Below are 24,583 nucleotides of genomic sequence, written 5' to 3'. Positions count from 1 at the left end.
ACAACTCGGAGTCGAAACCAGTACTCTGAAACCCCCACAACAAATACAATAGAGCTCAACAGGTAACAGCCTTGTCCTGCAGAACAGCCAAATCCTCTTTAAACAGGCAAGAGCCTTAAGAGTGTGATGGGAAAGATGGAGGCACAAGGGTTTCAGTCACTGTGCAGCTCTCCCCATGTCACCAACAGCTTAGGCACTAAGCTAAGACCAAGTCTGAACCAAGATGCTAAACCCAAAGGACTGATGTGCACGCAAAGCCTCCTGGAGCACCACTCGCATCTTGCAAACAGGAACAGCATCACCAAGGGGGAATTACCTCCAAGGCAGAACACGCAGTCTTGGGCTGGCAAAAACAAGCCTGATCCCAAGTCAAAAATGAAGCTCCAAACCGCAGCGCTTCCTCCATAGCCAGAGGGTCAGCCAGAAGAGGTTTGCTGACATTTCTATACTGACCATTTCCCCATTTTTGAGGGCTTTATAATGACTGTTTTGGCATTGCAGGGGGAGGAGTGGTACCTCCCCTTCCAGTGGCTCTGCTGCCAGAGAAGCCTTGCTAAAAGAGCATCCGAGTCCCATCTGCAAAGAGGCATCCATAATCCTACCAAACCCAGGGGAGCTGCAGGTACCTGACACACACAGAGAAGCTCTACTTTGATACAGCACACACTTAAGTATATTACCTGGCATGACATACATACATATGTATGTAGGGGGAGAGGTATTAGCTCTAAGGGCTGCCTAGCTCATGTATGTATGTAACAGTGGACACAAGGGAGGTCCCTAAGAGGGACTACAAAGCTACAGGTGGCGAAGCAGAGTGGGAAGCACTGATTCCCCAGCCCATAAGCTTGAACTCACTGTCTACACACCTAACTGGGAAGCTTTAAAGGGGTTTGCAAACCAACGAGCAGTGACACTCATTGCTCCAGGCATGAAACTGGGGTGCTGGGGGGGACAGATCCTCTCTGAGGTATAGCAGGACCATCATCCCCTCCATTCCACCCCAAAGCTTGCCTTCTCCTGCATGGAAGCCAGCACTGCCCTTGTACCCAATTGCCTCCCTAGAGCTCAGCCCCTTTCCTGTTTATTTTCCATTTTAACTGGATTAGACACGCACAAAAGCCTCCCTTGGAAAGAAACCACACCAAGATGTGAAAAGAATGGGGAGATCCAACAGCACGGCATCAGCGCTAATCCACGTCAAAGGGCCGCGCTGCCGACAGCTTACTGTAAACTTCCAGGAGGAAAAAGAAGAACTGCTCACAATAAACCAGTTAAATGCAGACAAATGTTTGTTATTCATTATGTGGAGTCAAGCTTGGGTTTCTCAACACCAGCACCAAGCCAAAGCAAGCGAATTAACACAGCATCTTTTACAGGGAGCTCCACGCCGTGCCCTTGAAGAGAGGAAGGCTGCAGGCAGCTGAAGGCTCTGTTTGCTTTGCTCTGATAACAGGTATTTAGTTTTCTACATCACTCTGCTTTATCATAGCCTGTAACCTGGCCCAGCAGCCCGGCTCCACCTCCCCATCTGCTCCCCACACCAGCTGGTCCCACAGCAGAGGGGATGCTGTGCAAGAGGTGGTGATGCCATGCAGCCCACTGACCCCAGTGAGGGATCCCCCAACGCTGCCTGGGAATAGGGGGGCATTGCTGGAAAACCCACAAGACAGAGCTTAACATGACATGGTTGTTTGGAGGAGAGGAGTGCCAGGAGATGGGATGGATGTGCTCGTGTCCGAGAGCTTAAAAACAAGGCAAATCCCCCCGCAAGATCCTTCTTCAAGCACTGGGAATGGGGAAAAAACCCAGCTGGTCACAGCAGGGAAAGGCAGAGCTGGGGAGGCTCCAGCAAAGACATCTCCTGTGCTGGCACAAAGTGAGCAAACACCCAGCCCAGGCAAGAGCAGACAGATCAGTGTGCTCCGCTTCCATTCCAATAGCCCTTTTCTTTGGATCAACAACCTGGAGCAGCTTCTCCACCTTCTCTGGGTACCCTGGGGTCCCAACTGCATCCCACTGCAGCTCCCCACAGCCCTCAGGCTGGAGTTTGGGGTAGGAAAGGGTGAATGGAAACACCCCCCCCACACACACACACACAGCCTGTGCCAGTGCCAGCATTGCGCAAGGCACTGTGCCCTCTTTCCACATCCACAAAGGAAGAGCACCAGGAAGGTGTGGATGCCTCTGCCCTATTACTCATGAGTCTGCAAGCGAGACACGTTTTGGGGAAGCAATTTGGTTTGTAGGAGCCATATCCAGGAATCCTGCCTGTTCCCTGACGTGGTGCATCCATCCCGATGTTCCTCCCTAAATAACTGGCTCCTTGCAGCGCTCAGGTTAGCCTGTCTCTGGTTTGGAGCAGAGGAAGAGCAGGAAAAACACAGTCTATGATGTTTGCTTTGTTCCTGATGACAAAAGGCAAGAGTTACAGCCAACAACAAAAAAGCAGATCTATACAAATATATACATTATATATATTTATATCTGTCTTGAAATAGAGGGCAGGAGGAAAAGGGAATTATTGAAGTTTCTCATGGACCAAGGAGCTTCAAAAAACGTGGAGGAAAGGAACAAAACACCAAGTTTCAAGTCTTTTCAATGGAAAAAGTCCATTAAAGGAAAAGGGATCTTTTGCTGAAATGTATATTTTGCTGATTTGGACAAAAAACCCTGTTCAGAAGAGGGGGGAAAGCCTGCACTGAGAGGTTTTCAGCTAGCATTGCTTTGTATCTTGACAGTACTGTTCATGAAAGCATCCTCACAACCTGTTATTGCTGGAGCATGGTGTGCCCAGGGAGAAGGTGGGTCTGACCACACACTGGGTGTGGGATGGGGTTCGGAGACAACCCTGGCCTGTCCCTTGAAAATGAGGTGTTATGAAAGGCAGGAGATAAAATATATAGATTAAAGGGGAAAAAAAACATCTTCCACTTCTGTGTTTTGCCCTCAGGGAGGGGAAGTGCTGATCCTCCAGCTCACAGATGGTCCTTCTGCAATGACCTCCTGGTTTCCACCCCATTGGCCATATCTGCTGAAGGGGAAGGATTGTGGAGGAGGGATGAAGGACGTGAAGCTCCCTCCCCAGTGGCAGTGCTGGGAGCAGCGCACGTCATGGGATGCGGTGGGGGAAGCATCACCTTGGTCCACCGGTCCCTTCCCAGCCGCGACCACATCTCCCACCACAGGGAGGAAGCGGCGGGTTGAGCACACCCCTCCCCAGCAATTAAAGTCATTTCCTTACTATCGACCAGCCCCTGCCATCCTGTGACCGGCCACAGAAGCATTAATGATACCCCAGCAATTCAAACCAGTTTCCTTCTCATTCAGGTGTTGCTGGACCTGAATCACAGCCACGTTGGGATTCAGCAACAGCACACAAGGACTGAGCATCACCTTAATGGCTCTTTGTCCACTTTCTGTCTCCCTAGGACTACACACAGAGGGATGAACTCAGAGTGATGCCACCAATGAAACGCTCAAATTAAGAGCACTAAAGTGTAAATGCTCCACGTTGACAGCAGCAGGGCCATGCCTGGGAGAACGATCTGCGAAGGCTTAAAACCCAGCACAAGGTGAGACCAGTGGGAGAGGAACAAAAAGCAACAAAACAAACAGTCCATTTCAATATCCTTTTCATAAGGAACCGAAAGGAACACATCAGAGAATAATCATTTAGCACAGATCAAACAGTAGAACTAGCACATTAAAAATACATGCAAGCATTAATCAGCTACACAGAGTTATATGCCATCATTTCCATAAATAATACAGGATCAAAGCAGCCCAAGCAGTGCTATCAGTTAATACAGTCAGCCAGTCAGTCAAAATAGAGTAAAGCTGCCTGAAAACAGTGGCAGTATCATTTGCCAGGAATAAAGCAGATCCATCTGAGAAGTGGCAGGACCAGTTGAACAGGTAAAGGTTACCAGCAGCCTCCTCATTACACACAGATGATGCCAAAAAGGACAATAAAAAAGGAATAAAAGGGTTAATCCAGCTTCAAAATATATATATCTGAGGAAGCTTGGGGAATACCAGTGTATGTGTTGTCTAGTGATGGCCCCACTGAAGAGCTAGGGAGAGATGGGAGGACCAGCCCCAGCACAGTATCCCCAGTAGCATCAGTCCCATGCTGGCCAAAGGCCATGGGGCTACCAACTAAGCCAGCACCCCTTCCTGTGAGCCAGGGCAGCACAGAGGGACTCCCTTTTGCTCAGCAGCAATATCCCTGCTGCAGAAACCATCCTGCCTGCTTAGTGTGAACGCTCACCACCCCCCTTTAAATATACATACATCTACCCATGCATAGAGAATGCCAGTGTCATCAAGGCTTTTGCTGAAAGGCTGCAGAGCCATTTAGCTGGCTGCTTTTTCAAGCAGGCATGTGGAGCAGCACAAGCTATAAATAGAAGGGATGCTTGCCTCGTCATGCTTCTGGTGGCTTATTTATAAGGATGGGGGGCAATGGGGAAAACAAGGAGCTGGGCTTCTCGTTGGTTTCGAGGCCAAGCTGCTTGAAGAGGAAAAACCTTCGAGGTTTTACCTTTTTCCCCCCTCTTTCCAGGCAGAAAGCAAGCGCCCATCTCATGCTCAGGCTGAATCAGTCACATTTACAAGGCAAATTTTCATTCATACAGCAGGTGTTCAGGGAAAGAAATCCTACTCGAAGCAGCACTAAGGCTTTGCATTAGTTCATGCAGCTCCAGGGAAGCTCCTCACTTACTGGAATAGGACCCACGTATGCATAAAGCAGGAGCAGAGACCCCAAAAGTCCTTTTCAGAGCAAGGGGAATAAGTCCTGAAGGGGGGTGAGCAGAGCTATAGCCACACATGAGGGCTGGCAGCCTGTCCGGCATCACAGCCCCGCTGCATTGGATGTGACGAAGGGCAATAGGAATTCTGCATGGGAAGATCTGGATGAGCATCAGCCAGAGGAGGAGTTCAGCCTCCAACAAAAGAGCCGCTTTGGGCAGCTCAGTGCTCCAGCACTGTGTTTGGATGGTCTGTTCTTCACAGGCAGCTAGGCACAATCCAGGAAAGCCACGTGAAGCCAGCATTCCCCATGGGCATTCCGAGCCGTGATGAAATAGCTGAAAGCAAAGGGTGCCCCCGACCCGCTCTGCTATGGAACCCCAACCAGCTGGGATGCAGAAGAGCTGGACCACGTTCAGGCATCGCTGGCTGTAAAGAAGCAGGGAGTAGAGAGATGAGGGGAGTGAGTGACCCCATCAGAAGAGGTGACATCTTCCAGAGGGAGCTGTGGAGGAGCCAGGACTAGCGCTGCCAGGAAGTTTCCTATTGAATTAGGGGCGAACAAAGTTCTATCCAAACAAATAAGCTTTGATTATCCCGAGTCCAGAATGTCTTGCTCAAAATGCCTCCAGACTGACACGCTTTAATGCCATAAAAGACCCTTCCAGACAAGCCCTGTGGGATTTTGGGAGCATTCTCCCCTGGCAGCCCCCAGCTCCAAACTGGGATGGATTTCACCCCAAGCACAACAAGGACATTGATCTTACGGCGCAGCCTCGAGGCGCAGGAACCTCGAGCTCCCTGGAAGCAGAAGCAAAGCAAAACCAACCACAGCCTGACCCAACCCAACGAAGCAAATCCCGAAACCCTGGGGTTGAGCCAGTTTAATGAGACCGAATCGCAACCGGTTCTGGTCTCCCGAGGTGGTGCAGACACAGGACCCCCCCAAGGCAGGGCAGATGGTGAGATTGCCATCTAGCCCTTAGCTCATAGCACATACTCATATCCCCAACCAATTATAAAGTGCCAGACTCGGCCCCCCTGGTCCCTTCCACCCACCGAGCGATGCCTCACTGCACAAGGCAGCCCTTCTGAGCTCAGACACAGAGCAAGAGCCAGGGCAGGAGCCTTAAAGCAAGCCCAAACCCTTCTGCAACCACATTTAAGAGCTCGCTGAAGGCTCAGGTGTGGTTTAAGTGCTGCAGAGCATTCCAGCTCCTTCACGTGTTTTTATGCTGTTGCTTTACTTCAAGTGCTTGTCAGAGGTAAAGCAGAAGGAGCCTTCCCTCCTTAGCCAGATGGCTGCGAGAGAAATCCCTGCTACAGCACAGGCACAAGTCTATTTCCGATGCTAAGAGCTTGGAAGCACCAGCGAGCACCTCGCACCCGCAACAGCGCTTCCTGACGATCAGCTGGCCTTGGCTCTGCAAACAGCAGCACCACAATGACTTAGCCCTGGGTATTTATAGGCCAGGGGCTCTTGTCAAAGAGAAAGCCTCTGAGATCTTTCCCCTGACTTCAGCAGACTCGCATCCGGGGCCTCTGTTCCCCGGGGACAGCCTGTTCTGTGCTCATTGCCATGGGGTGCGGATGTCCTGATGTCCCTGTGCTGCGGACACAGCTGATGGGGACACCCAATGCCCACCACAACCACCCATCTGGGTACACCCCAAGATGCTGAAGCCAATCTCCAAGGCTGCACCGGGGCAGCACAAGGACCACATCCCCTCATGATGGGGGTTATTTACTCCCTGAGGTTACACACTCAGCGTAGCCCATGAGGTGAGCGCTGTTGCCATCACTCCTTAACTGCAGTGGTGTTGCCCCTCTGCAACAGCCCTGTCCATGCCAGGCAATGGGCAGGATCAAGGCCAAAGTGGGTACCATTTAAAAGGAAAGCAGCAAAATCCCAGCACTGATCCCTACAGGGGGAAGGTAGCAAACAAGACCCAGGATGCTCTGCAGATCCTCCCAGAAACATCCCGATTTTCATGAGCATCGCTAAGTCCAAGAAGCTCAAAATCTTGAGTCAGGACAGTTGGATGCATCTGATTCAAGAATGACTCAGACAGGAACGTGGAGGCAGGAGGAAGCAAGGGAGTGACATTTTCTGCTGTGGGCAACATCCCTTTATATTAAGCTCAAAGATACAAACCCCACAGTTTATTACTTGAGTGAAAAAAGGCACTCGCCACCCTGGATGCTCCTGCACTGATCTCAAGTCCAGAGATCATCTTCCTTATTCTCAGCCTTCACATCTATATGCTTCATTTCCATATCTTTAACAAATGTAAATCCCACTGACATCTCAGAAAGAACCTATCTCAGTAACCACATTGAGCACAACCCTGAGCCCTCAGCAAGGAAAGCTTAAGCTGCCTTCCCAAGCCATGAGCATCAATACAGCCCCAGTTCCCCCCTGGTGCCCCCCACTGGGTCAGTGGCAGAGCAGGGGCATTCAGGCAGGACCCAAGCTTGTACCTAAAGCGATGGAGATTTTTAAGGCTGCGAAAGCCCATTGCAGTCATTGAGTCCCACTTGCTGCTCAGCCCTTGGAAAACCAAAAGGGGTGCATGGGCATGAAGCATTTATGTGCACCCCTCAGAGTCCTGGGTCATGCTGAGCACAGGGGAAGAGCTGATCATGGGGCAAACTCAGATGGGAAGATCTCTACTGAAGGGTGTAATGGCTGGATGAGAAGAAGAGGAGTGACCCAGAGCTGCAAAATGGACCAGCACTGGCAAGATGTCCCAAACCTGCCTTCAGCAACTTGGCTGTTTCTGTCCCATTGGGATGTGAAAGCTCCCAACCCCTCAAGGACCACAGCCCCAGCGTGGCAGGATCTGGCTGTTGATGGCTCCACGGCCTGGACCAGAGTCTTTCCCCTTCAATAGTGCCAGTGCTGTAGGGACCCCCACAAGAGACCTGCCCCCCATGGGGTGCACAGACCTTTCTCCACACACTCTGCACTAAATCAAACCCCTCCACTTGAGCTGGATGATGAAGGCAGCGATCAGGACCGGGTCCACTCCATCTCCCTGCACCTGCCGATTAGCCAGGCTCCTCTTTACCAGCTAAACCAGTTAATCCCACCCAAAGCCACAGCCAGCAATGGAGGGCTCTGGCTGCACCTCCTCCATCTGGGCTCCGAGCATCCCAGCGAGCGGTGGCCCCATGCCAGAGGCTGGAGCCTGATTCAGCCCTGACTCAGCTTTCACCCATTTCCGCAGCAGCACAGGACACCTTCCCGTGGTTATAACTGCTCCCAGCCACCTGCATTTCCTGCCCGGTGCCGGCGGCACAACTGCTCCTTGTCCCCTCCCATCAGGTGCAGAGGTGATGAGACAGACACGGGCTCACATCTGGGACGTGGCGACTCAGTGGCACGCTATGGGAACCACAGGGGATTGAAGGCAATGCTGTCAGGAAGGGAAGCACTTGGTATAGCCTAAAGGTGCCTCTATGCAGGGTTTGGGGACAGCTCTTCTGTATGGGGACAGCGAGGGTGTGCAAGGTCTGGGCTCTTCAGCCCACCCATCTGCTATGCACAGGGCAAAATGTCCTTCAAAGAGACCCATACTGCTCACCACATGGGTGGAAGAGAGGAGTTCTGTTCTTTAGACAGGGAAAGCCCAACCAGGACCACCCTGGCCGCATCTCTGCTCCAACACCGAGCATCCATGCAAGCAGCATCCATCCCTAAGTCATCTCCCCCAGCAAAGCTCCAGCTTTTGCTTTAAAACCAAAGCATTGCACGCAAAGGAAGAGGCAGAGCCTCTGCGGCGGGTGTTAGAGGCTTTGGTGATAAGGCAGGGGATACTCCTAAGCTTGTCTCCACAAACATGAGGATTAGCCATTTACTTCTCTTGGAGACAAAATCCGGGGTTTTAACATGATCACAGGCTTGGAAAGAAAAACAAACATCGGGATACGGGGAAAAGGGAGAGAATGGGAGAGGAGTGAGCAGGAGCTCAGAGGGGCTGAAGTGCTTCTTAAATCAGAATGAGAAAAATGCATTGAAGTTGGAACTTATATCTTGGTAGCACTGAACAAACACAGAATGGGAGGACTCTCACACCAGTTTCTTATCAGTAATAACACCATTAGCATCAAAGGAAGCCTTACTAATGCCGTGGCATGAGAAAAGGCCCATTTGTTTCATGCAATAAGGCATATAATGCATTAATTACCCATTGAATTGAAAAAGGGATGTTGAAAACATGCTTGAATTGAAGCAAAAGGAGGGTTTCAGCTGAACCCATGGTGCCCAGTGGCTTTATTGTGCCTTTGGTGTAAAGCCCACAAACTGCATGCTACACAGGGGGATGCTCTCGCATCCTGCGGCATCTCCTCCTGCCGCCACCTGACCCCCTGGTACCCCAGAACCCATCCAACCCATGAGCACACAGCAACCCCCATCAGCCAAGGTTAATCTCAACCAGCCACACTAACAAATAAGCCGGTGTGAGAGGACATAATCTGCCCATGCATCCACACCCTGGCCACCGCCACAGCATAAAGGCACCAGGGAGCAATTTTGAGATCAAGCTGCTGTAGCCATTAATAATTAGCACTTCCAGACTTCAAAGGGTGATGCTGGCCTCCACAGTAAAAACTCAGCACACCCAGGGCTGGTGGGGAAGAGTTTTCCTCATCAGTGCTCCCACTTCCCCAGTGAGATTTGAAATGCAAAGGTGAGGACATGCCACAGGGGATCCATGGACGCGATGGGATTAGACACAAACCCTCCTGACTCTCATCCTTAGCACCAGACACGAAAGGATGTTATGTGAGTAAGCACCATATGTAGGCACCCGAGAGCATCCTAAAGCCATTGCTAAGCCAGTCCCCTAGCCTGACAGCTGTCACTTGGTCCCTATGATAGGGATGCTCTCATAAAACCACTGGAGCCCAAGGTGGGAGAGAAGATGCCTTCTGATACCACCAAACACAACACACAAGGTCAGGCAGTGAAATGCATGCTCAACACAACTCCGGGTGAGTATGTGCATCCCCTGTTTGGTACCCAGAGGGTTTCACACAAGCCAGATGAGTCGCTGGTGAGGTCTGATCATGGCACGATAGAGCAAACTGCTTTTGCTTTAAGAAAACTCAACCCCTCCTTTCTTTATCAGCAATTCCTAATCCTGAGCCATTCTGTCTCTTCCAGAGAAAGTAAAGACAGAAACCTCAATGGAAACAAGAGGAACTAAAGCCTGAAAACAAGAGACTCCAGATCTTCAGCTGATTATATTTCCAGCCAAATAAAACAGGTTGATTAATCCACTTGTTCAGGCTGCTAAAGCTACCAGAGCAGCAGATTACATCCCTTTCACACTGGAGGAAGCTCAACACACTTAAACTCGACATCTTCACAGCAAGGAGAAAACAATAAATACAAAAAAAAAGGCAATAATCAGTGCAACAGCCTTTGCATGTGTGGGAACATAAAGCTTTGGAAATGCAGAGAGAAGCAGCGTTCTCCAGTAAAATGGACAGAGCTCCATCCAGGGACTCCAGGGGAGTTTTTCCTGCTTAATCTACAAGTCAACTGGAGCCTTAGCTTCAAAGGCCATCAGTGTTTTCAGGTCCTAGTGAGCAAGTGGCGATCCAGTGCTACATCCAGTGAGAGCTTCAGCTGGGCACAGCCCTCCTGTCTGCCCTTTACCTCATCCCTCCTCACACTCTCCATTGACAAACCCATATATTCCCCCTACAGTAACACTTTCCTCTGGTCTATACAAGACCCCAGACAGCAACAGGGGCAGGACCAGGCCCTGAGCAGGCAGCACCAAGACCCACGTCCCCCAGGACAGAAGCAGCCCTTTGGTTCTCATCCCTTGCATGCCCATCGGGTACCACATCAGCGTGGGCTCTTCACAGCACTCAATGAGCTACAAGCGCATCTCCAGACCCAGGTAAGAACATGGGCTCCAGCGACCCCAAGTTATCATTAACACCATTCTGCTGCCAGCACACGGAGGTGGGACACCTTGATGCCCACAAACCAACTCTGCCTCCAAGACACCCACCCGGTGATGCTCGAAGCCAGCATCCTCCCTGCTGGACACTACCCCGATGCAACTGTGATGGGAAGGATGTGGCTTCACAGCGCACTGCCGTAAAGGATGCTCCGGGGCGCCGGAGCCAGCATCCACCCCGCCGCTCCCCAAAACCACCCCTAACGCCTGCAGCACCCAGTCAGGCACAGCCGAAGGCTCCCGGGCACTGCCCGCCCACCCCGCACCATCCATCCCGTGCGGGGGTCGCTGCCCCTCAACCCAGCTCCGCTCCAGGCACACGGGGCTCGGCCTCGGAAGCTCCGGGGCTGCCTCCTCCCGCCCCGCACGGGGGTCGCTGCGGCCGGGATGGGGTGGGGGGGGCCGGGGAGCCGCCGCCCGCGGCCGCGCCTTTGTCCGCCGGCGGAGCGAGCGGGCAGCCCCGTCCCGGTTCCCCTCCGGGCACGGACACGGACACGCGTGAGGCGCTCACCTGCGGGGCCGCTGCCCGCGGCCGCCTCCTCCTGTTCCTCTTCTTCCTCCTCCTCCTCCTCCTCCGCTACCGCCGCCGCCTCCATCTCCTCCTCCTCCGGCGGTGGCGGCGGAGCGGTGCCCCGGGCGGGCGCGGTGGTACCGCGGGTGCGGAGCGGCGGTGCGGCGGTGCCGGGGCTGCCCTCAGCGGGGCCGCCGCTACCGCTGCCGGGCTCGGAGGGCGGCGCGGGGCTGGAGGGCAGCCCGGCGGCGGCGGCCAGGAGGGCGGCGAGGCAGAGCAGGGCGAGCCCGGGCGCGGTGCTCGGCCGGTGCCTCATGCTGCGGCGCGGCGCTCCGCCATGCACTCATTCATTCACCCAGGGGCTGCCTCCTGCACCCAGCGGGGCCGGGGAGCGCCGGCTCCCTCCCTGCCGCCCGCCCGCCCGCCTCACCCGGCCATGCTGCCCCTCAGGCGGCACCCGCCTCGCCTCGCCTCGCCCCGGCCCGGCTGACAGCGCCGCGCCCGCTGAGCCCCGCCCCTCGCCCGCCACAGCCAATCAGAACGGCGCCCGCCCCACCTGACGGCAACTTTGTACCTCTTTGTGCGCGGCGGGACCAATCAGCGGCCGGAGGAGGCGGAGCTAAGCGGGGAGCGGGGCGGGCTCGGGCATTGTGAGGGTGGCGAGGGGGGGGCGGCACCCACCGGAGCTGGTGCCAGGCCGGGGAGCGGGCAGGGACCGCCCCGAGCACCCCAGTTCCTGTGTGTGTGCGGGTGTTCCCTCTTCTTAATGTAATCTTTAATTAGTCATGGGTTTGATTATTTATAATATTTTTTAGTTTAAAAATTAAACCACCCCCCCACCAATCTTCTCCCCCCCCCCCGTTTTGCAAATCCGCGGCGCCGCGCCGGGAGCCCGTTGCGGCGGGTCCATGCCGATGGAGTGATGCTCGCAGCGCTCCAGGTCCCTGGAGGGGACCAGAGGCTGGGGGTACCCCCCTAAAGCTCAGCGCGACCCCGCAGGCAGCCACCTCCATCCCCTGCCCACCTCCACACCTCCATGACCCGCTCCCCTTCGTGCTCTCCATCCGGCTGGAGCTGATTCCCACCCATCCATAGGGACAATGAAAGCTGGGGGAGCATCCCGGCTGGTCCTGCTGGGCATGGGCACAGGGAGTGACCGCGGCCAAATCCCCCCCCCATCCCGGCTGGGCAGCACAGTGACAAATACATCAGTTCTTCATGGTACCCACCTGGGTGATGGCTGGTTCATGTGCGTTGGAGGAGGATGCAGGCAGCATGGTAAACACTACTCTGATCAACACAAAGGCACGTGGCTACATGCTGAGGTGTGCCGAGCATCACGGAGCCCTACGGGCAGCTGCCATCCCCATGCATCCCGCTGTGGGATGGTGCAGGGCAGGATGGTGCAGGGCACTGTGGGCATGGTGGCTCTGCGCTGCCCGTCCCTGCCCAGAGGTGTGTGTGGCAATGAGCGTCTGCATCACCTCTCATTGACATCATCTGCTGACAAGTGTCTCTTCAGCATTAGACAGTCCCACCATCACCCACTGCATGGTCTGGGCTGCGAGTCCTTCTCTAGCACAATATTTAGGGGTTGCCTGCAAGGGCATAGCTGCTGTGGGCTGATTAATCTGCAGTAACTCACTGCTCTTCCCACACACCCATCCCCTTCTCAGAAATAAACGGGACTTTATTCCTGCATAAGAATACATTTATTATTCCCCAGCAGTTAAGCTGTGCCATTTCCCCCATGGAGACAAATCCTTCCGAGATCTGCTTTTCATGATCATTGTCAGCCTGTCGCTTCCCATGGGGAGTGAAGAATCCCTCTGATCGGGGGAATCCAGCTGGCACAGAGGGAAGATGGTTTGCCGATCAAGCCTCTCCTCCAGCGATTCACACGAGGTTATTGTCTATGGGAACGGGAAGGGAGAAGCCAAGCAGGGGAATGATTGTTAAGGGAAGAGTTGCCTGGAGCAGAGAGATTCCTTAGTTTTAAATGGAAGCTACACAGCCCCAGCAGCCAAAGGATGGACCCTCCTCCATCCATCCTCCACCTCCAGCCACCCCTTGGATGGGGTATCACATGCAAAACCAGAGCCTCCTTCTGCCCAGCTCGGTGATTTCAGTGCTGCCTTATCATGAGGATCATTATAAAGAGCTGCAAAACTGAAACTGTTTCTGCTGTGTAGGTGGTCACACAGCCCGGAGCCTTCACGGTAACTCCACATCCTGGTGGCGACAGGGGTGGAAACCCCAAGGTGAATTCTAACACTGATGGAAGCCACCACCAGCCCCCAGAGCTGTGGGAAAGGCTGTGGAATGGCCATGGAAGATGCTGGAGGAACGGGCTGGAGGATGCGGGCACTTCCCAGGCCCTGCACAGGGACGGCTTCAGCAGGACTCACCGCTCCCCCTGTTGATGTCAAGTAGAGATGCAAGAGCTCCTCGTCCCCGGCCCCAAACCATCCCCGGCTGCACCCCAGATAAAGAAGCTCCCAAAAAGCCTTTGGCTGCTTTCAGGGACATTCATTTGGGGATGCCAAGGGCACAGAGCAGACCTGGGCTGGCACCGTGCCACCAAAAGGTTCGTTCTTCCTTTCTGTTTGTGCTTTCGTTCTGCAATGAGAAGGTGAGAAACGCACGTCTGAGCGGGACGGATCCCTGGGGAAGGACTGATGCAAAGCCCAGGTTGTGAGCAGGCAGCCCAGCCTCATGCCTGCTTTTTGCATAGGTTTTAAAGGTACCGACATCCCCACATGCTGAATTGTTCCCATTCCATCGCATCAGCAAGATTTTCCTCCCCAGTGGAAAGTTGCCATCCGATATTTAGCAGCCAGCTCTTTCTCTGACCTATTTGCAAACCCCAAGCCGCTCTCTCCAACCACCCACTGCTTGAAAGCTTTGATAATTCAATGAGATGTTAATTCCGACACCCAGCATAAGTCACCATAGGAAAATTTAGGGGGTTTTAATTATCATTAATGCAGGAGTAATGAATCTGCTCCACAGATTTCATTTTCAAAGCGCCCAGCAGCAACTCCCATTAAGTCAACCTGTATTAGGTGGCTGCTGACATCCCCATGTGCTCTGGGGTAGGCAGAGCCTGGAAATGATGGGGATGCACAAATCTGCCTCAGGGGACGAGGAGCAAAGGTACAGCACAGCCTGGCCAGTGCATGTAGGTGCTCACATACAGCTGCTTAAAAGCACGCTGCAAAAGGGCACTGTCGGTTTTAAGCACATCAGGATCACCTTTTAGGACACAATTGTGCTCTAAATGCGAGTCTGAGCTGCACACGATGCTGGGAACTTCATTTCAGAGCCTGACCCAATGGGTCTTTGCAGGACTTGCCCCTGAGGAATGTGCCCTCCATTCCCTTTGTAGAGCCCTGTCAAGTGCTGCCCTGATTTAAGGGCGATCAAGATATTCTTTAGGCATCACTTGAAACTCCTCAGTGACTGTTTTCATTATTCCACATGCATATTTATAATTCATTTAAATCATCAAATAAAGAGCGTTTGAGAGTCAAGATCCCCAGGAGCACCTCTACAGACCCAGGCATGAGGTGCAGGAACTGACTTAAAACACAAGCGTGAAGCAGAAGTAATGGCTTTATTTTCGTTGCCGGAACCAGGTAAGCAGCAACGTGTGTTGGGGTGCAAATAATTCTCCTAAATCTTCCTGTTTTCACGACCAGGCCAATGTTGGCAACATGAAGACAGCATTTAGAGTACAGAGCTCTGCATTTCCATCTTTCTCCATGTATTTTAAGCATAAAGCACCTTCTATGTGGTTGCTCTGAAGCAGCAGCCTTGCCTTAGCTGGAGCGCACGCATTGCCTACATTTATCCTCTGATTTGAATATAAATGAAAGCAAGTGAATTAAAAATGGAGCCTGGAGACTCATCTCTGTGCAGGCATATGCATGGCTGCCGGTGGTGGGGCTTGGTGGGCGCAGCCAGGACCCCACCATGATGGGCAGGAAGAGCATCCGCAGCATCCCCGAGCCTCTGCGAGGTGACAAACTCCTCTTTCCTTGGGGTCCAGTTGCTTCGCACTCTGTGCTCTTGGGGAATTTACCCTTGTATGTGCCTCTGAAACACTGACATTGCTTTAAAAGTGCCTTTGGCTGACTGATCTGGTCATGGGCCATCATAGCCCCATCACTGCAGTCCTGAGCATCCCTCCCTCCTGCTTCCTGCAAACCCTCTTAGGAAGGGAATGGGGATCCCTTAGCCCCAGCCATGAGCCCCCGGCAGCCTCCATGGGCTCACACACCTGTATGATTTGCAGATAGCAACCACAGTGATGGAATAGCAACATCCAGCATCTTTCTTGCAACTTCCAGACAGCAGCAAAAGTCACATCCTTTGCCAATGGGGCTGCAACACACTTTGTGCCACAGCTACCACCACTCCTACCACGAGCATAAACACACCCAGTGTTAGCACAGGTCTGTCATCACTGCAAATAAATGCAATCAGCAGCCAAACCTCCCTGTTAAGCGGGGGGGGGGAATGTAGGAAGCAGGGAGCAGGACACGGTGGTGGTATACGCACCGATAATAGGCCCCAGTTCTGCAAACGCTTAAAGAGCGGCTCAACTTTAAGCACGTCAAGGTCATACAAATATAAAACTAAGCTCTTCTCTGAGTCAAAAAGGTCCTACAAATGTGAAAGTCTGAATAAATTGCCTAGTGCATTTGTTATTATTGCCTGTCCCAGAGGTTGGACCAAAAGGGCTGAGTAGGAAAGGGACATGCTCCATGCTGCTGACTCAGATCGTTCAGAGACTACAATTTCTTCTTCCATGGGCTATTGTGGCACTTTCAAATGTGTTTTCATCTCCAAATCCTATTGTCCATCCCAAACTCCTATTGATCGGGAAGGGTTGCATTTGCCCTGTTAAACAAAGGAGGGTGTTTCAGTGTAGCTCAAGTGCTGCATTGCGAGCACCCTGCTGAGTGCAGCCCAGGAGCCGGCAGCTCGCACATGTGGAGGGTTGGAATGAAATTCATCTGAGTGGTAATGTCAAAACTAAACCGAGCAATTTGTTGCAATGAAACGCTTTGGGAAAAAGATTATTCTCTGGAGGTCAAAATGAATGGCTCAGATTTTTCTCCCCGTCAATAATTTCCTACGTGTTCCCACAAAAATGGTTTGATTTCAGCAAATCTGTGCTCGCCAATAAAAATCACTGCTGCTGAAACCCTTTCTAACCTTCCCCTGACAGAAGAGCTGGAGCTGAGCTCCAGGCTCCCACATGTAGATTGTCCTTCCCACTCCCCTCTTGCACACACATATCATACATGTACACATGTGTGGCCACCCCATCCCACCTCCCCTCTCTCATACACCCAGTCTCCTTCCTATCTTATCCCATCCCAGGCATCCACACACACGTTTTCCCACACCAGATACACACAGTGTCCATGTTGACACCCCAACTAATTCTCTCTCCACCACACACACCTTGTCTCATATCCAGAGGGGTTTTTTGGCCCTTGACACAGCCTGAAATAAGCCTCTGGATGTTTCCTGTCCAATGCAGCCCTCAGCATCATCCTGGAGCCCTCTCCCCAGTCCCTGGCTATGGGGATGCTGCATTAGACTCCAAGGGGCACCCCTCCACGGCAGGTACTTTCTGCTCCCCTTTTATTTCCATGCATGTGGGGCACAGACAACCCTGATGCTGGGTAGGAGAAGAGGAGCATCCCTTTAAATAACACTTAGAAAAGCAGTGTGGGAAGGGTTCTGTAGTGCACATCCACAGAACAGAGCAGCAAATCCTCTCATTGTTCAACAGCTGATCGTGAAGGCAAGTCCTTGAGCGTGAGACACTGAGCTATTAGGGATTATACAATTCCTTTGAAAAAGGGCTTTTCTTCCCAATGCCTTCAGCAAATCTCCTGCTCTTACCCGCCCTAAAGCACTAGTAACACTCTCAGTCTCTCTTGCTTTCTGCCACAGACATATGTATGCCTTTCACTCCATGGCTTGGGGTTTTTCACACTGGATATTGAAAGCGTATTATTGCCTGAGATATGGGGCAGGAGGGGATAAGGGATGGGGGGGCTGTCCAAATTAAACTGCTGTTCCCACATTACCTAATGCAAGGGACTGGTCACACGAGCCAGATGCTCTCCCCACATCCCAAGCTCTGTCCCAAACCACTCAAGGCCAGTTTTGGTTTGATTTAGTAGTGTTTCTTTTAATGCATCCCCAAGAGGCTCCAACAAGGCTGGGGACCGATGCTGCAGCATCACACCAGGAGCGGGGATGCAGCTGGAGTTGGGATCAGGCTGGACCAAAGCCCAGCTCGGCACAGCATTTGGGATGAGATGCTGTCAGCGTTTGACCATTTCAGCTGCCAAGCCCTGCATCACTTGCATGACCTAGGGAAGTCTTGGGCTGAATGCAGGACAGAAGGCCCTTGATATTCACAGAGGTGCAGATGGGACATTTAGGGCCTGTTTCAGCTCTAACCCTGGACAATCCATCAGCCGGCAAAGCAAGACCTCTTACTTCTGCTTCTCCATCAATGCTTGGGGCTGAGCTTCATCACTGTGAGGAGAAGCCACAACCAGCCACCACCACATCCCAAATCCAACCACACCCAGCTGCCCTCAGCCTCTAGGAGCAGAGATGCAGGCAAGCAGGTGGATGGAAGGAGCCTAGAGCAGGCAGCGGGATCGGCTGAGCCGGTGGGAACAGCGCCAGGCACAGCAGCGGGAGCAGAGGAAGGGGCCTTCCCATTGTCCAGAACAAAAGACCAGATGTGAGCCCAGGGTAGGGAAAATCCCACCCTCTGAAAGGCAGACCTGGTGCTTCCACTCGGAAGGGCCTCCGGGCTGTCATCACCAGTACATTTTACCCCAGGGCTGCAAAACCCCTTCTGAACCTGACTTCGTTCAATCAGGACAGCTATTTGTCCACTCACATGGGGTTATTCTGTCCAGCCATACACCAACATTACTCAGACCTCGGTGTCGAGGCTCCCGGTCTCTGATTTATTCCTTCTTTTATTAAAAGCCAATAAGCAAAATAAAACCCCATGATGGATTTTTCCCCTCTTTCTTTTCTTGACTACATCCTCGCTCCCTGTTAACATTCTTCACTAGCCCTGCTCAGAAGCCTGGTGGATAAGCCCAAACCGATGTGCTGATGCATCCTTTTGGATCCCACTGCAATGCTGAGCGTGTCCATGCAATCACTTTAACCCAGTGGTCTCCGCATTAAGCCATTACGTGCTAGCTTGTGCCTTGGCTAGCCCAGGTCTTTCAGAAAAGACCCCGGTCTTTATTTCAGAACACTGAGAATGAAGAAAACCAGCATTTTCCTATGGTTTTGTTCCAAAATATTGGTCCTGATGGGGCTTTTTAAACACTGGAGATGATTAATTCCCAGTTTAACTTCATCTGGCTCTTGCTTCCAGCCATCCGTTTGTGTTTCACCCTTCCCTGCTAGACTACAGAAATTGTGATGCCTGCTCTTTCCTCCCTGTGAAGGCATTCATATACTGTCATCAAGCCACCTCTCAACCTCTCTTCTTAATAATGCAAACAGATGGAGGGCTTCCAGTTCTCCCTCTCTCAGGATGTTTCTCCAGTTCTTCAATCATTTTTTGTAGCTCTTTTCAGCACTCTCCATCACCCTCTCTTAAATGCAGACACCTGAACTGGATGCAGAATTCCCAAGTCAGTCTCCCCAGTCCCATAACAAGGTAAAATCCTCTCCCAGCTCCTTCTCACTATTTCCCTTCTCATGCATCCAAGAATCTCATTCAGTCTTCTGGCTAAAGAATCACGCAACCCTCTTTGAATTCTTATACAGAGCCAAAACAGCTTAAAGCAGACTCTCTTCTAAGACTTGTCTTCCTTCCTAAGTGTTCCTCACTGAACTGCTCTGATTTCACATGTATTCAGCTATAACAGCATCTGCTGGTCTTTTACTGTAAGTGCATGGTCTGCTAAATGTTGACCTGGCAAAAGGGGGATTTCTTTCTTGCATCAGATATTACAATTTCCTTGTTGTTTCTTTTCTCCCATTCCCGGTCATCACTGCTCCTTGGCTTTTGGTGCTCAAGGGTGGCAGCATCCATCCATCCATCCATCATTCCATCCATCCCTCCACCCATCCTTCCATCCATCCATCCATCCACCCATCCTTCCATCCATCCATCCATCCATCATTCCATCCATCCATCCATCCATCCATCCATCCATCCATCATCCATCCATCCTTCCATCCATCCATCCATCCATCCATCATCCATCCATCCATCCATCCATCATTCCATCCATCCATCCATTCATCATTCCATCCATCCATCCATCCATCCATCCATCCACCCATCCTTCCATCCATCATTCCATCCATCCATCCATCCATCCATCCATCCATCCATCCATCCACCCATCCTTCCATCCATCCATCCATCCATCCACCCATCCTTCCATCCATCCATCCATCCATCCATCCATCCATCCATCCATCCATCCATCCATCCATATATCCATCCATATATCCATCCATGCCTGCGTTCAAGTCTAAAGACCCCAGTGCAGACGACTGAGGCACCTGGCCACAGCCTGGGTCATATCCAGGTACCACATGAGCTGACGTTACCTTGAACATGTGCTTGGCAGCACAGTGGCAGCATAGCCCCAACCTTATCCCATTTCCCTGCCCAGGTTTCAAAACAAACCAGCACTGATAAAAGGGATTGGTTTTTGGCAGGCCGTGGTGTGGCCAAGCTCTCATAACACCCATAGCTTCTGGGAACTGAAACATCTTCAACCCTTCTCACATTCATTTCCTTTCCCAGTTGCAGCTATAGCATATACACACACTTTTCCATCTGGGAATAGCTGTCCATCAGCATCCTGTGGGCTGCAAGTCACTTATAATGGCATCATGGGACAACTTTAAAGACATATAAGTAACACGCTGGAAAACAAATGCTTCTTGCTGGATTGATGCTGCCAATTCCCTCCTCTTTGACCAGCAGGTGATTTCTGTGTGGCAAACACCACTTTGTGTGAGGAAGATTACTAGGATGCTCTTTCCCCCTGGGAAACAGCTAAAAATCTTGGGAAGCGATGCTAGGCTTGGCCTGTGTCCATCCCTCTGATGTGGATGGCCCGTGGGATGGGCAGGGGGAGGCAGGGAGGGATGGCAGCAGCCGACCGCTGCATGTCAGTGTTGCTCCACGCAGCGCACAGCTGTGCAACATCTGCCTCCTGCCTGCAGCCATGTGCTCTCACTGAAAGCATTGTGTTATGGGGGGGAATGGGGCTCTGAGCAGGATGTGACAGCAGTCTCCAGACAGAGGGACAGTCCTGTTTGTGGGGCATGACCGGGTAATGGTGCCTGGCTCCTGCTGAGGGCTCAAGGGGTGGCAATTACATCCCTGGTCCAAGAGAAGGTGTCTGGACAGCAGGCAGGATAAGGGCTCAGTTAGCATTCCCACTCCTGGTTCCTATAGGTGCCATGTTCAGAAGTCAAAGGCAGTGGAACACAGAGCAGGCGTGCTCCAGACATCGCCCTTGTCCCCAGTGCTCTGCTGGTGTCACCCCATTGAACAGCAGTGCCAGGAGCTGCGGGTCTGCTGCTGGGCTCCCCAGTGCACAGCCTCAAACCAATACGTGGGGCAGAAGGGATGCTGTGCAGAGCATCCCGCTGGGATTGTGCCCACAAAAACCATCCAGTAATGCAGAAGAGAGCAAAATGCCCACATAGGGAATGATTATTGCCAAAGTTAGCAGTGGGGGTACACAAAGCTCCACACCAGCCTCATGCAGCTCATGAATTCAATAGTAACTTCTGCTTTTGACTCCCCCTGTCTCTTCCAAGTCCTGCTGGAGAAGAACTATGTAATTTGGAGCCTGTTTTTTCCATTGCCTTGGTAACGTATTTCCTTGTGTCCATCACCTCAGAGAAATGTGTACTTAAGGCATGAAGAGAAAGGTGAAAAGTGGCACGGCCACTGGAGGAAACACGCTGTCCTGGGAGCACAACCCGCTTCCCACCTGCAGGCTCAAGTCTGCGATTAACCACGCAGGGTTCATGAAAAGGGGAACAAAAGAGAGCCATTTTGCTCCGATTTAGTGGAATAACAGCACTGGTGGTGCCTCGTGTCAGGGTGGATGGGGGCTGGATTTACACAGGCGGAAATTCAGCTGCCCAGAAGTGAACAAGGCCCTTGTTGGTTTTAGGGCAGCAGAAGGGTGTTGAATTCAAAGGCTGCCTTCCCAAGCCCCAGAGGCAGCCAAGGGTGGCTTGTTCAGGTGTTTCACCAGGCATGAAGTGAGCTGGTTCAGCTCAGATGTTCTCCCCTCCATCCAGAGCATCCAACATTGGGTTCTAAAGGAGAGGCCATTCTCTAGACCAGCAATGTTCCTCCATGCTTTGCTTCCTGATCTCCAAAACAGAAGGAGATGGGAGACTTCCCAGCTTTATGAGCACATCCTGAGGTTTTATTTGTCAACTCTCTTAGTGGTAACATTTCCCTAACACCTGCCCCCATGAGATCTCCAGTGCCTGCAGGTGGTATCGGCCCTGCTGCATCCCTGGGGTGAGCTCTTCCCCAAGGACACAGACATGGACTCAGGGGAATGATCAGGATCTACCAGCTAAATAGTTTCCATGTGTAAATTTAGTTTGATTAGAGCTTGTGATACAGAGAGAAAGCACAGCAGTTCACATAGACATTGCCCTAGAAAGTGTCGTGATTGCCCCATCGCACTCTGTGCTACAAGAGGGTTATTCCACTCCCTTTTTCTTCCAAACCCACTTGCTGGAGCAGTATCCACAAAATGCTGCTGTTCCCCAGGGAGAAGAAAGGCCACATCCTGGCTCACTTCAGGCCTGAACCCAACAGGGAGCAATCAAGCTGGAGCTGTGAAGGCAGCAGCAATTCCTGACCCTGTTCTTGTTGGCACAAGAGGCTCCATGATGAGCTAGGGAGCATCGGGGCAGATTACTCACACCACAGCTATGAGCAAGCAGGGAAGGATGCTGTGTAGGGCTGCACGCCGAGCTAGAGGTTGAAGTCAGAGACATGGAAAGCCCATGGAGGCGCTGGGAGAGCCCCTCAGCACATGCAGGGTCCTCAATGAGATTGGGACGAACTTGCCTCATGGGTGATAGAGAGCAACCGGGGGGCCCCATCTATAACTTGTGGAGTAATGGAGTGGTTTTAAGGATCAGACCCATATTTTGGCTGCACTAAGCTGGATCTGAGCTTCCAGTCCCCAGCCTTGTGCAGCCAGGAGATCTGCTCAGTGACTCTAACATCAACCTGGGAAACACTCCCCAGCCAGGAAGTTACATAAAGTGCGTTCCCTACCATGCACAGCTTCTCTGTTGGCACCATCGTGTCTATGCAAGGAATATCCATGGTGATGGTGCCCACAGCGTCTCGCCTGTACCGCCTGCAACAGCAGAGATGGGACTGATTTAAACGGGGGTGAGAGCTGGGAAAAATCACTTCAACACAGTCGTCAACGCAAGAGTGTCAAAACAAGAACGCCGAAAGATCGTGGTCATTTCACAGGAGCATCGTGTCAGGGACAGAAAGAGAAACACAACTTCCTCTTCCCAGACTCGTGGAATGACTTACCTTGAGTTTTCCCATTTTGAAGCCGCTTTTCACCTCTGATTTTAGAACAGAAAATGAACCCTCCTGGAAACAAAAAAGTTTTCATTTATTAAAACCTGTTTGGCCAAGCACAAATTCGTTTTTCCAGCCTCACTTTTACAGGGAATGTTGAAACTTTCCAATGTTCCTCCCAGCTGGAAGAAGAGCCCTTGCCAGCTCTCAGATACCCAACTGCTCTGTCCATAGCAGACAACACTGAAGGTGAATGGATACGGAATACAGCCAGCAGAGCACTGTGTTGAAATCCTCTGGCTCTGCTACCAAGACTTCACCATGAGGAGGCTGAGATATGATGAAGTTCACCCTTGTGAGAATCAGCACAGGCCATGTGAGCTATTTTGTTCACCAGATCTTATGGGGCACCAAGGCCTTGGGTGGGTGGCAGTACAAGAGTCACCATCATCTCTTCACCTGAAGAGGAGATGCTGGCTCAGAAGTGATTTTCTCATCATAAAACATCTCCAATGCCTTGTGCTTGAAGCAAAACCTCCTAAAACGTGGATTCTTCCCAAATTTCCTCTGAGACTTCAGAAACTCATTTAATCTGGATGCCCAACCACACAGTGAGCCAGGCTGGGGGGAGAGAAGGAGATGCCATTTCCAAAGAGCTATGAATGTACATGGGGGGTAGGATTCGCCCCCTTTTCCAGCCAAAACTCACGTCAAGATCATTAACTGCAAAACCTGCATGCAGTAAAAAGTGTGTGGCTGGTATTCCCAAGACTTTCCCACTGCTATTATTAAGCTCACTATTATTATTATTGCCGTGTGTCTAAAGCAAGAGCAATAGCCCCGGCTTCTATAGGAGCCTTGTTACTGAACACCCTGAGTACAAGATTACTAATGAGCTATTTGATTATTGCATTCAAGTGGCTGAGGGACTCAAGCCTCTGAGTTGGTGGTGGCTGAGCCATCCCAAAGGGAAGGAGTAACGTGGATCTTTCTCTTCTTAATACCACGTCTTTGTCTCTCTGCTTAATGCAAACACAGGGCTCTGCCATTCCCCTGCGTCTGAGGCTCCTTGGTGTGCCGTAAGCACAGATGTTCACTGCCCAAAACCCAGCAACATCCTTCTCAAACCCACAGAGCCAAAGAGAAATCCCCCCTTTCTGCAGTACAGCCTCCTTTGACCCCCTTGTAGTGCTCTACCCAGAGCCACACGTTTGTGAGCAAATCCAACCTCCCCCTTTAGCTGTCAGTGTTTCCATCACTCCCTTGTCCATGCTCCTCTGCAATGGGCAGGATCACATGCTGTTCCGTGCTGTTTCCCAGCTCCTTTGGAGTGGTCTCCCTGTGGTCACCTTCTCCTCCTCTGCCTTCCCCATCTGCTCCCACCCCGCTGCTCCTATCCCCATTCCCTGCAGGACACAGGCACCAGCCAAGCAGCTCCACAAGCTTTCCCTCAGCATCCGCAGCAGAAACTTTTGTTGTTCAATCTCTTGAAAAAACAACCCAGTCTTTATAAACACCATAGGAGGAAAAGCCCCGTTTGGAGATCTAAGCAAAGCCAGGATAAATAACACAGAGCTGCAGGAGAGGGATCCTGTGCCTGCAGGGCAAGTGAAGGGAGAAAGGCAGGGGAACACAAAGGGAAATGCTTCATTAACTCCTCTTGAGGTTATCTGCTTGGTTTCAAAGCTAATGCCTCCTCCAAAACGGTACAATGCATCA

At 51.9% G+C, this 24,583-nt stretch overlaps 1 protein-coding gene across 1 annotated transcript in view; it reads right to left on the bottom strand.

Moving 5' to 3' along the window:
- MEGF9 (multiple EGF like domains 9) overlaps window positions 1–24,583 on the bottom strand; it is a 61,957-nt gene that overhangs the window by 36,223 nt on the left and 1,151 nt on the right. The window contains exons 2-4 of the mRNA XM_061477118.1: window positions 22,874–22,936; window positions 22,601–22,685; window positions 11,248–11,589 (exon numbers count right to left, since the gene is read on the bottom strand). Of these exons, the coding sequence (XP_061333102.1) occupies window positions 11,248–11,589; window positions 22,601–22,685; window positions 22,874–22,936 (490 nt within the window). The remainder of the gene's footprint in view (window positions 1–11,247; window positions 11,590–22,600; window positions 22,686–22,873; window positions 22,937–24,583) is intronic.

Source organism: Pezoporus flaviventris, unplaced genomic scaffold, assembly GCF_033815535.1.
Source record: "Pezoporus flaviventris isolate CSIRO_AGI_PZ_B2104156 unplaced genomic scaffold, CSIRO_AGI_Pfla_v1 ptg000097l, whole genome shotgun sequence".
In the NCBI taxonomy this organism is placed as follows: Eukaryota; Metazoa; Chordata; class Aves; order Psittaciformes; family Psittacidae; genus Pezoporus; species Pezoporus flaviventris.
The sequence above is the reverse complement of the archived record's forward strand: the minus strand, read 5'-3'. Positions and strand labels throughout refer to the sequence as shown.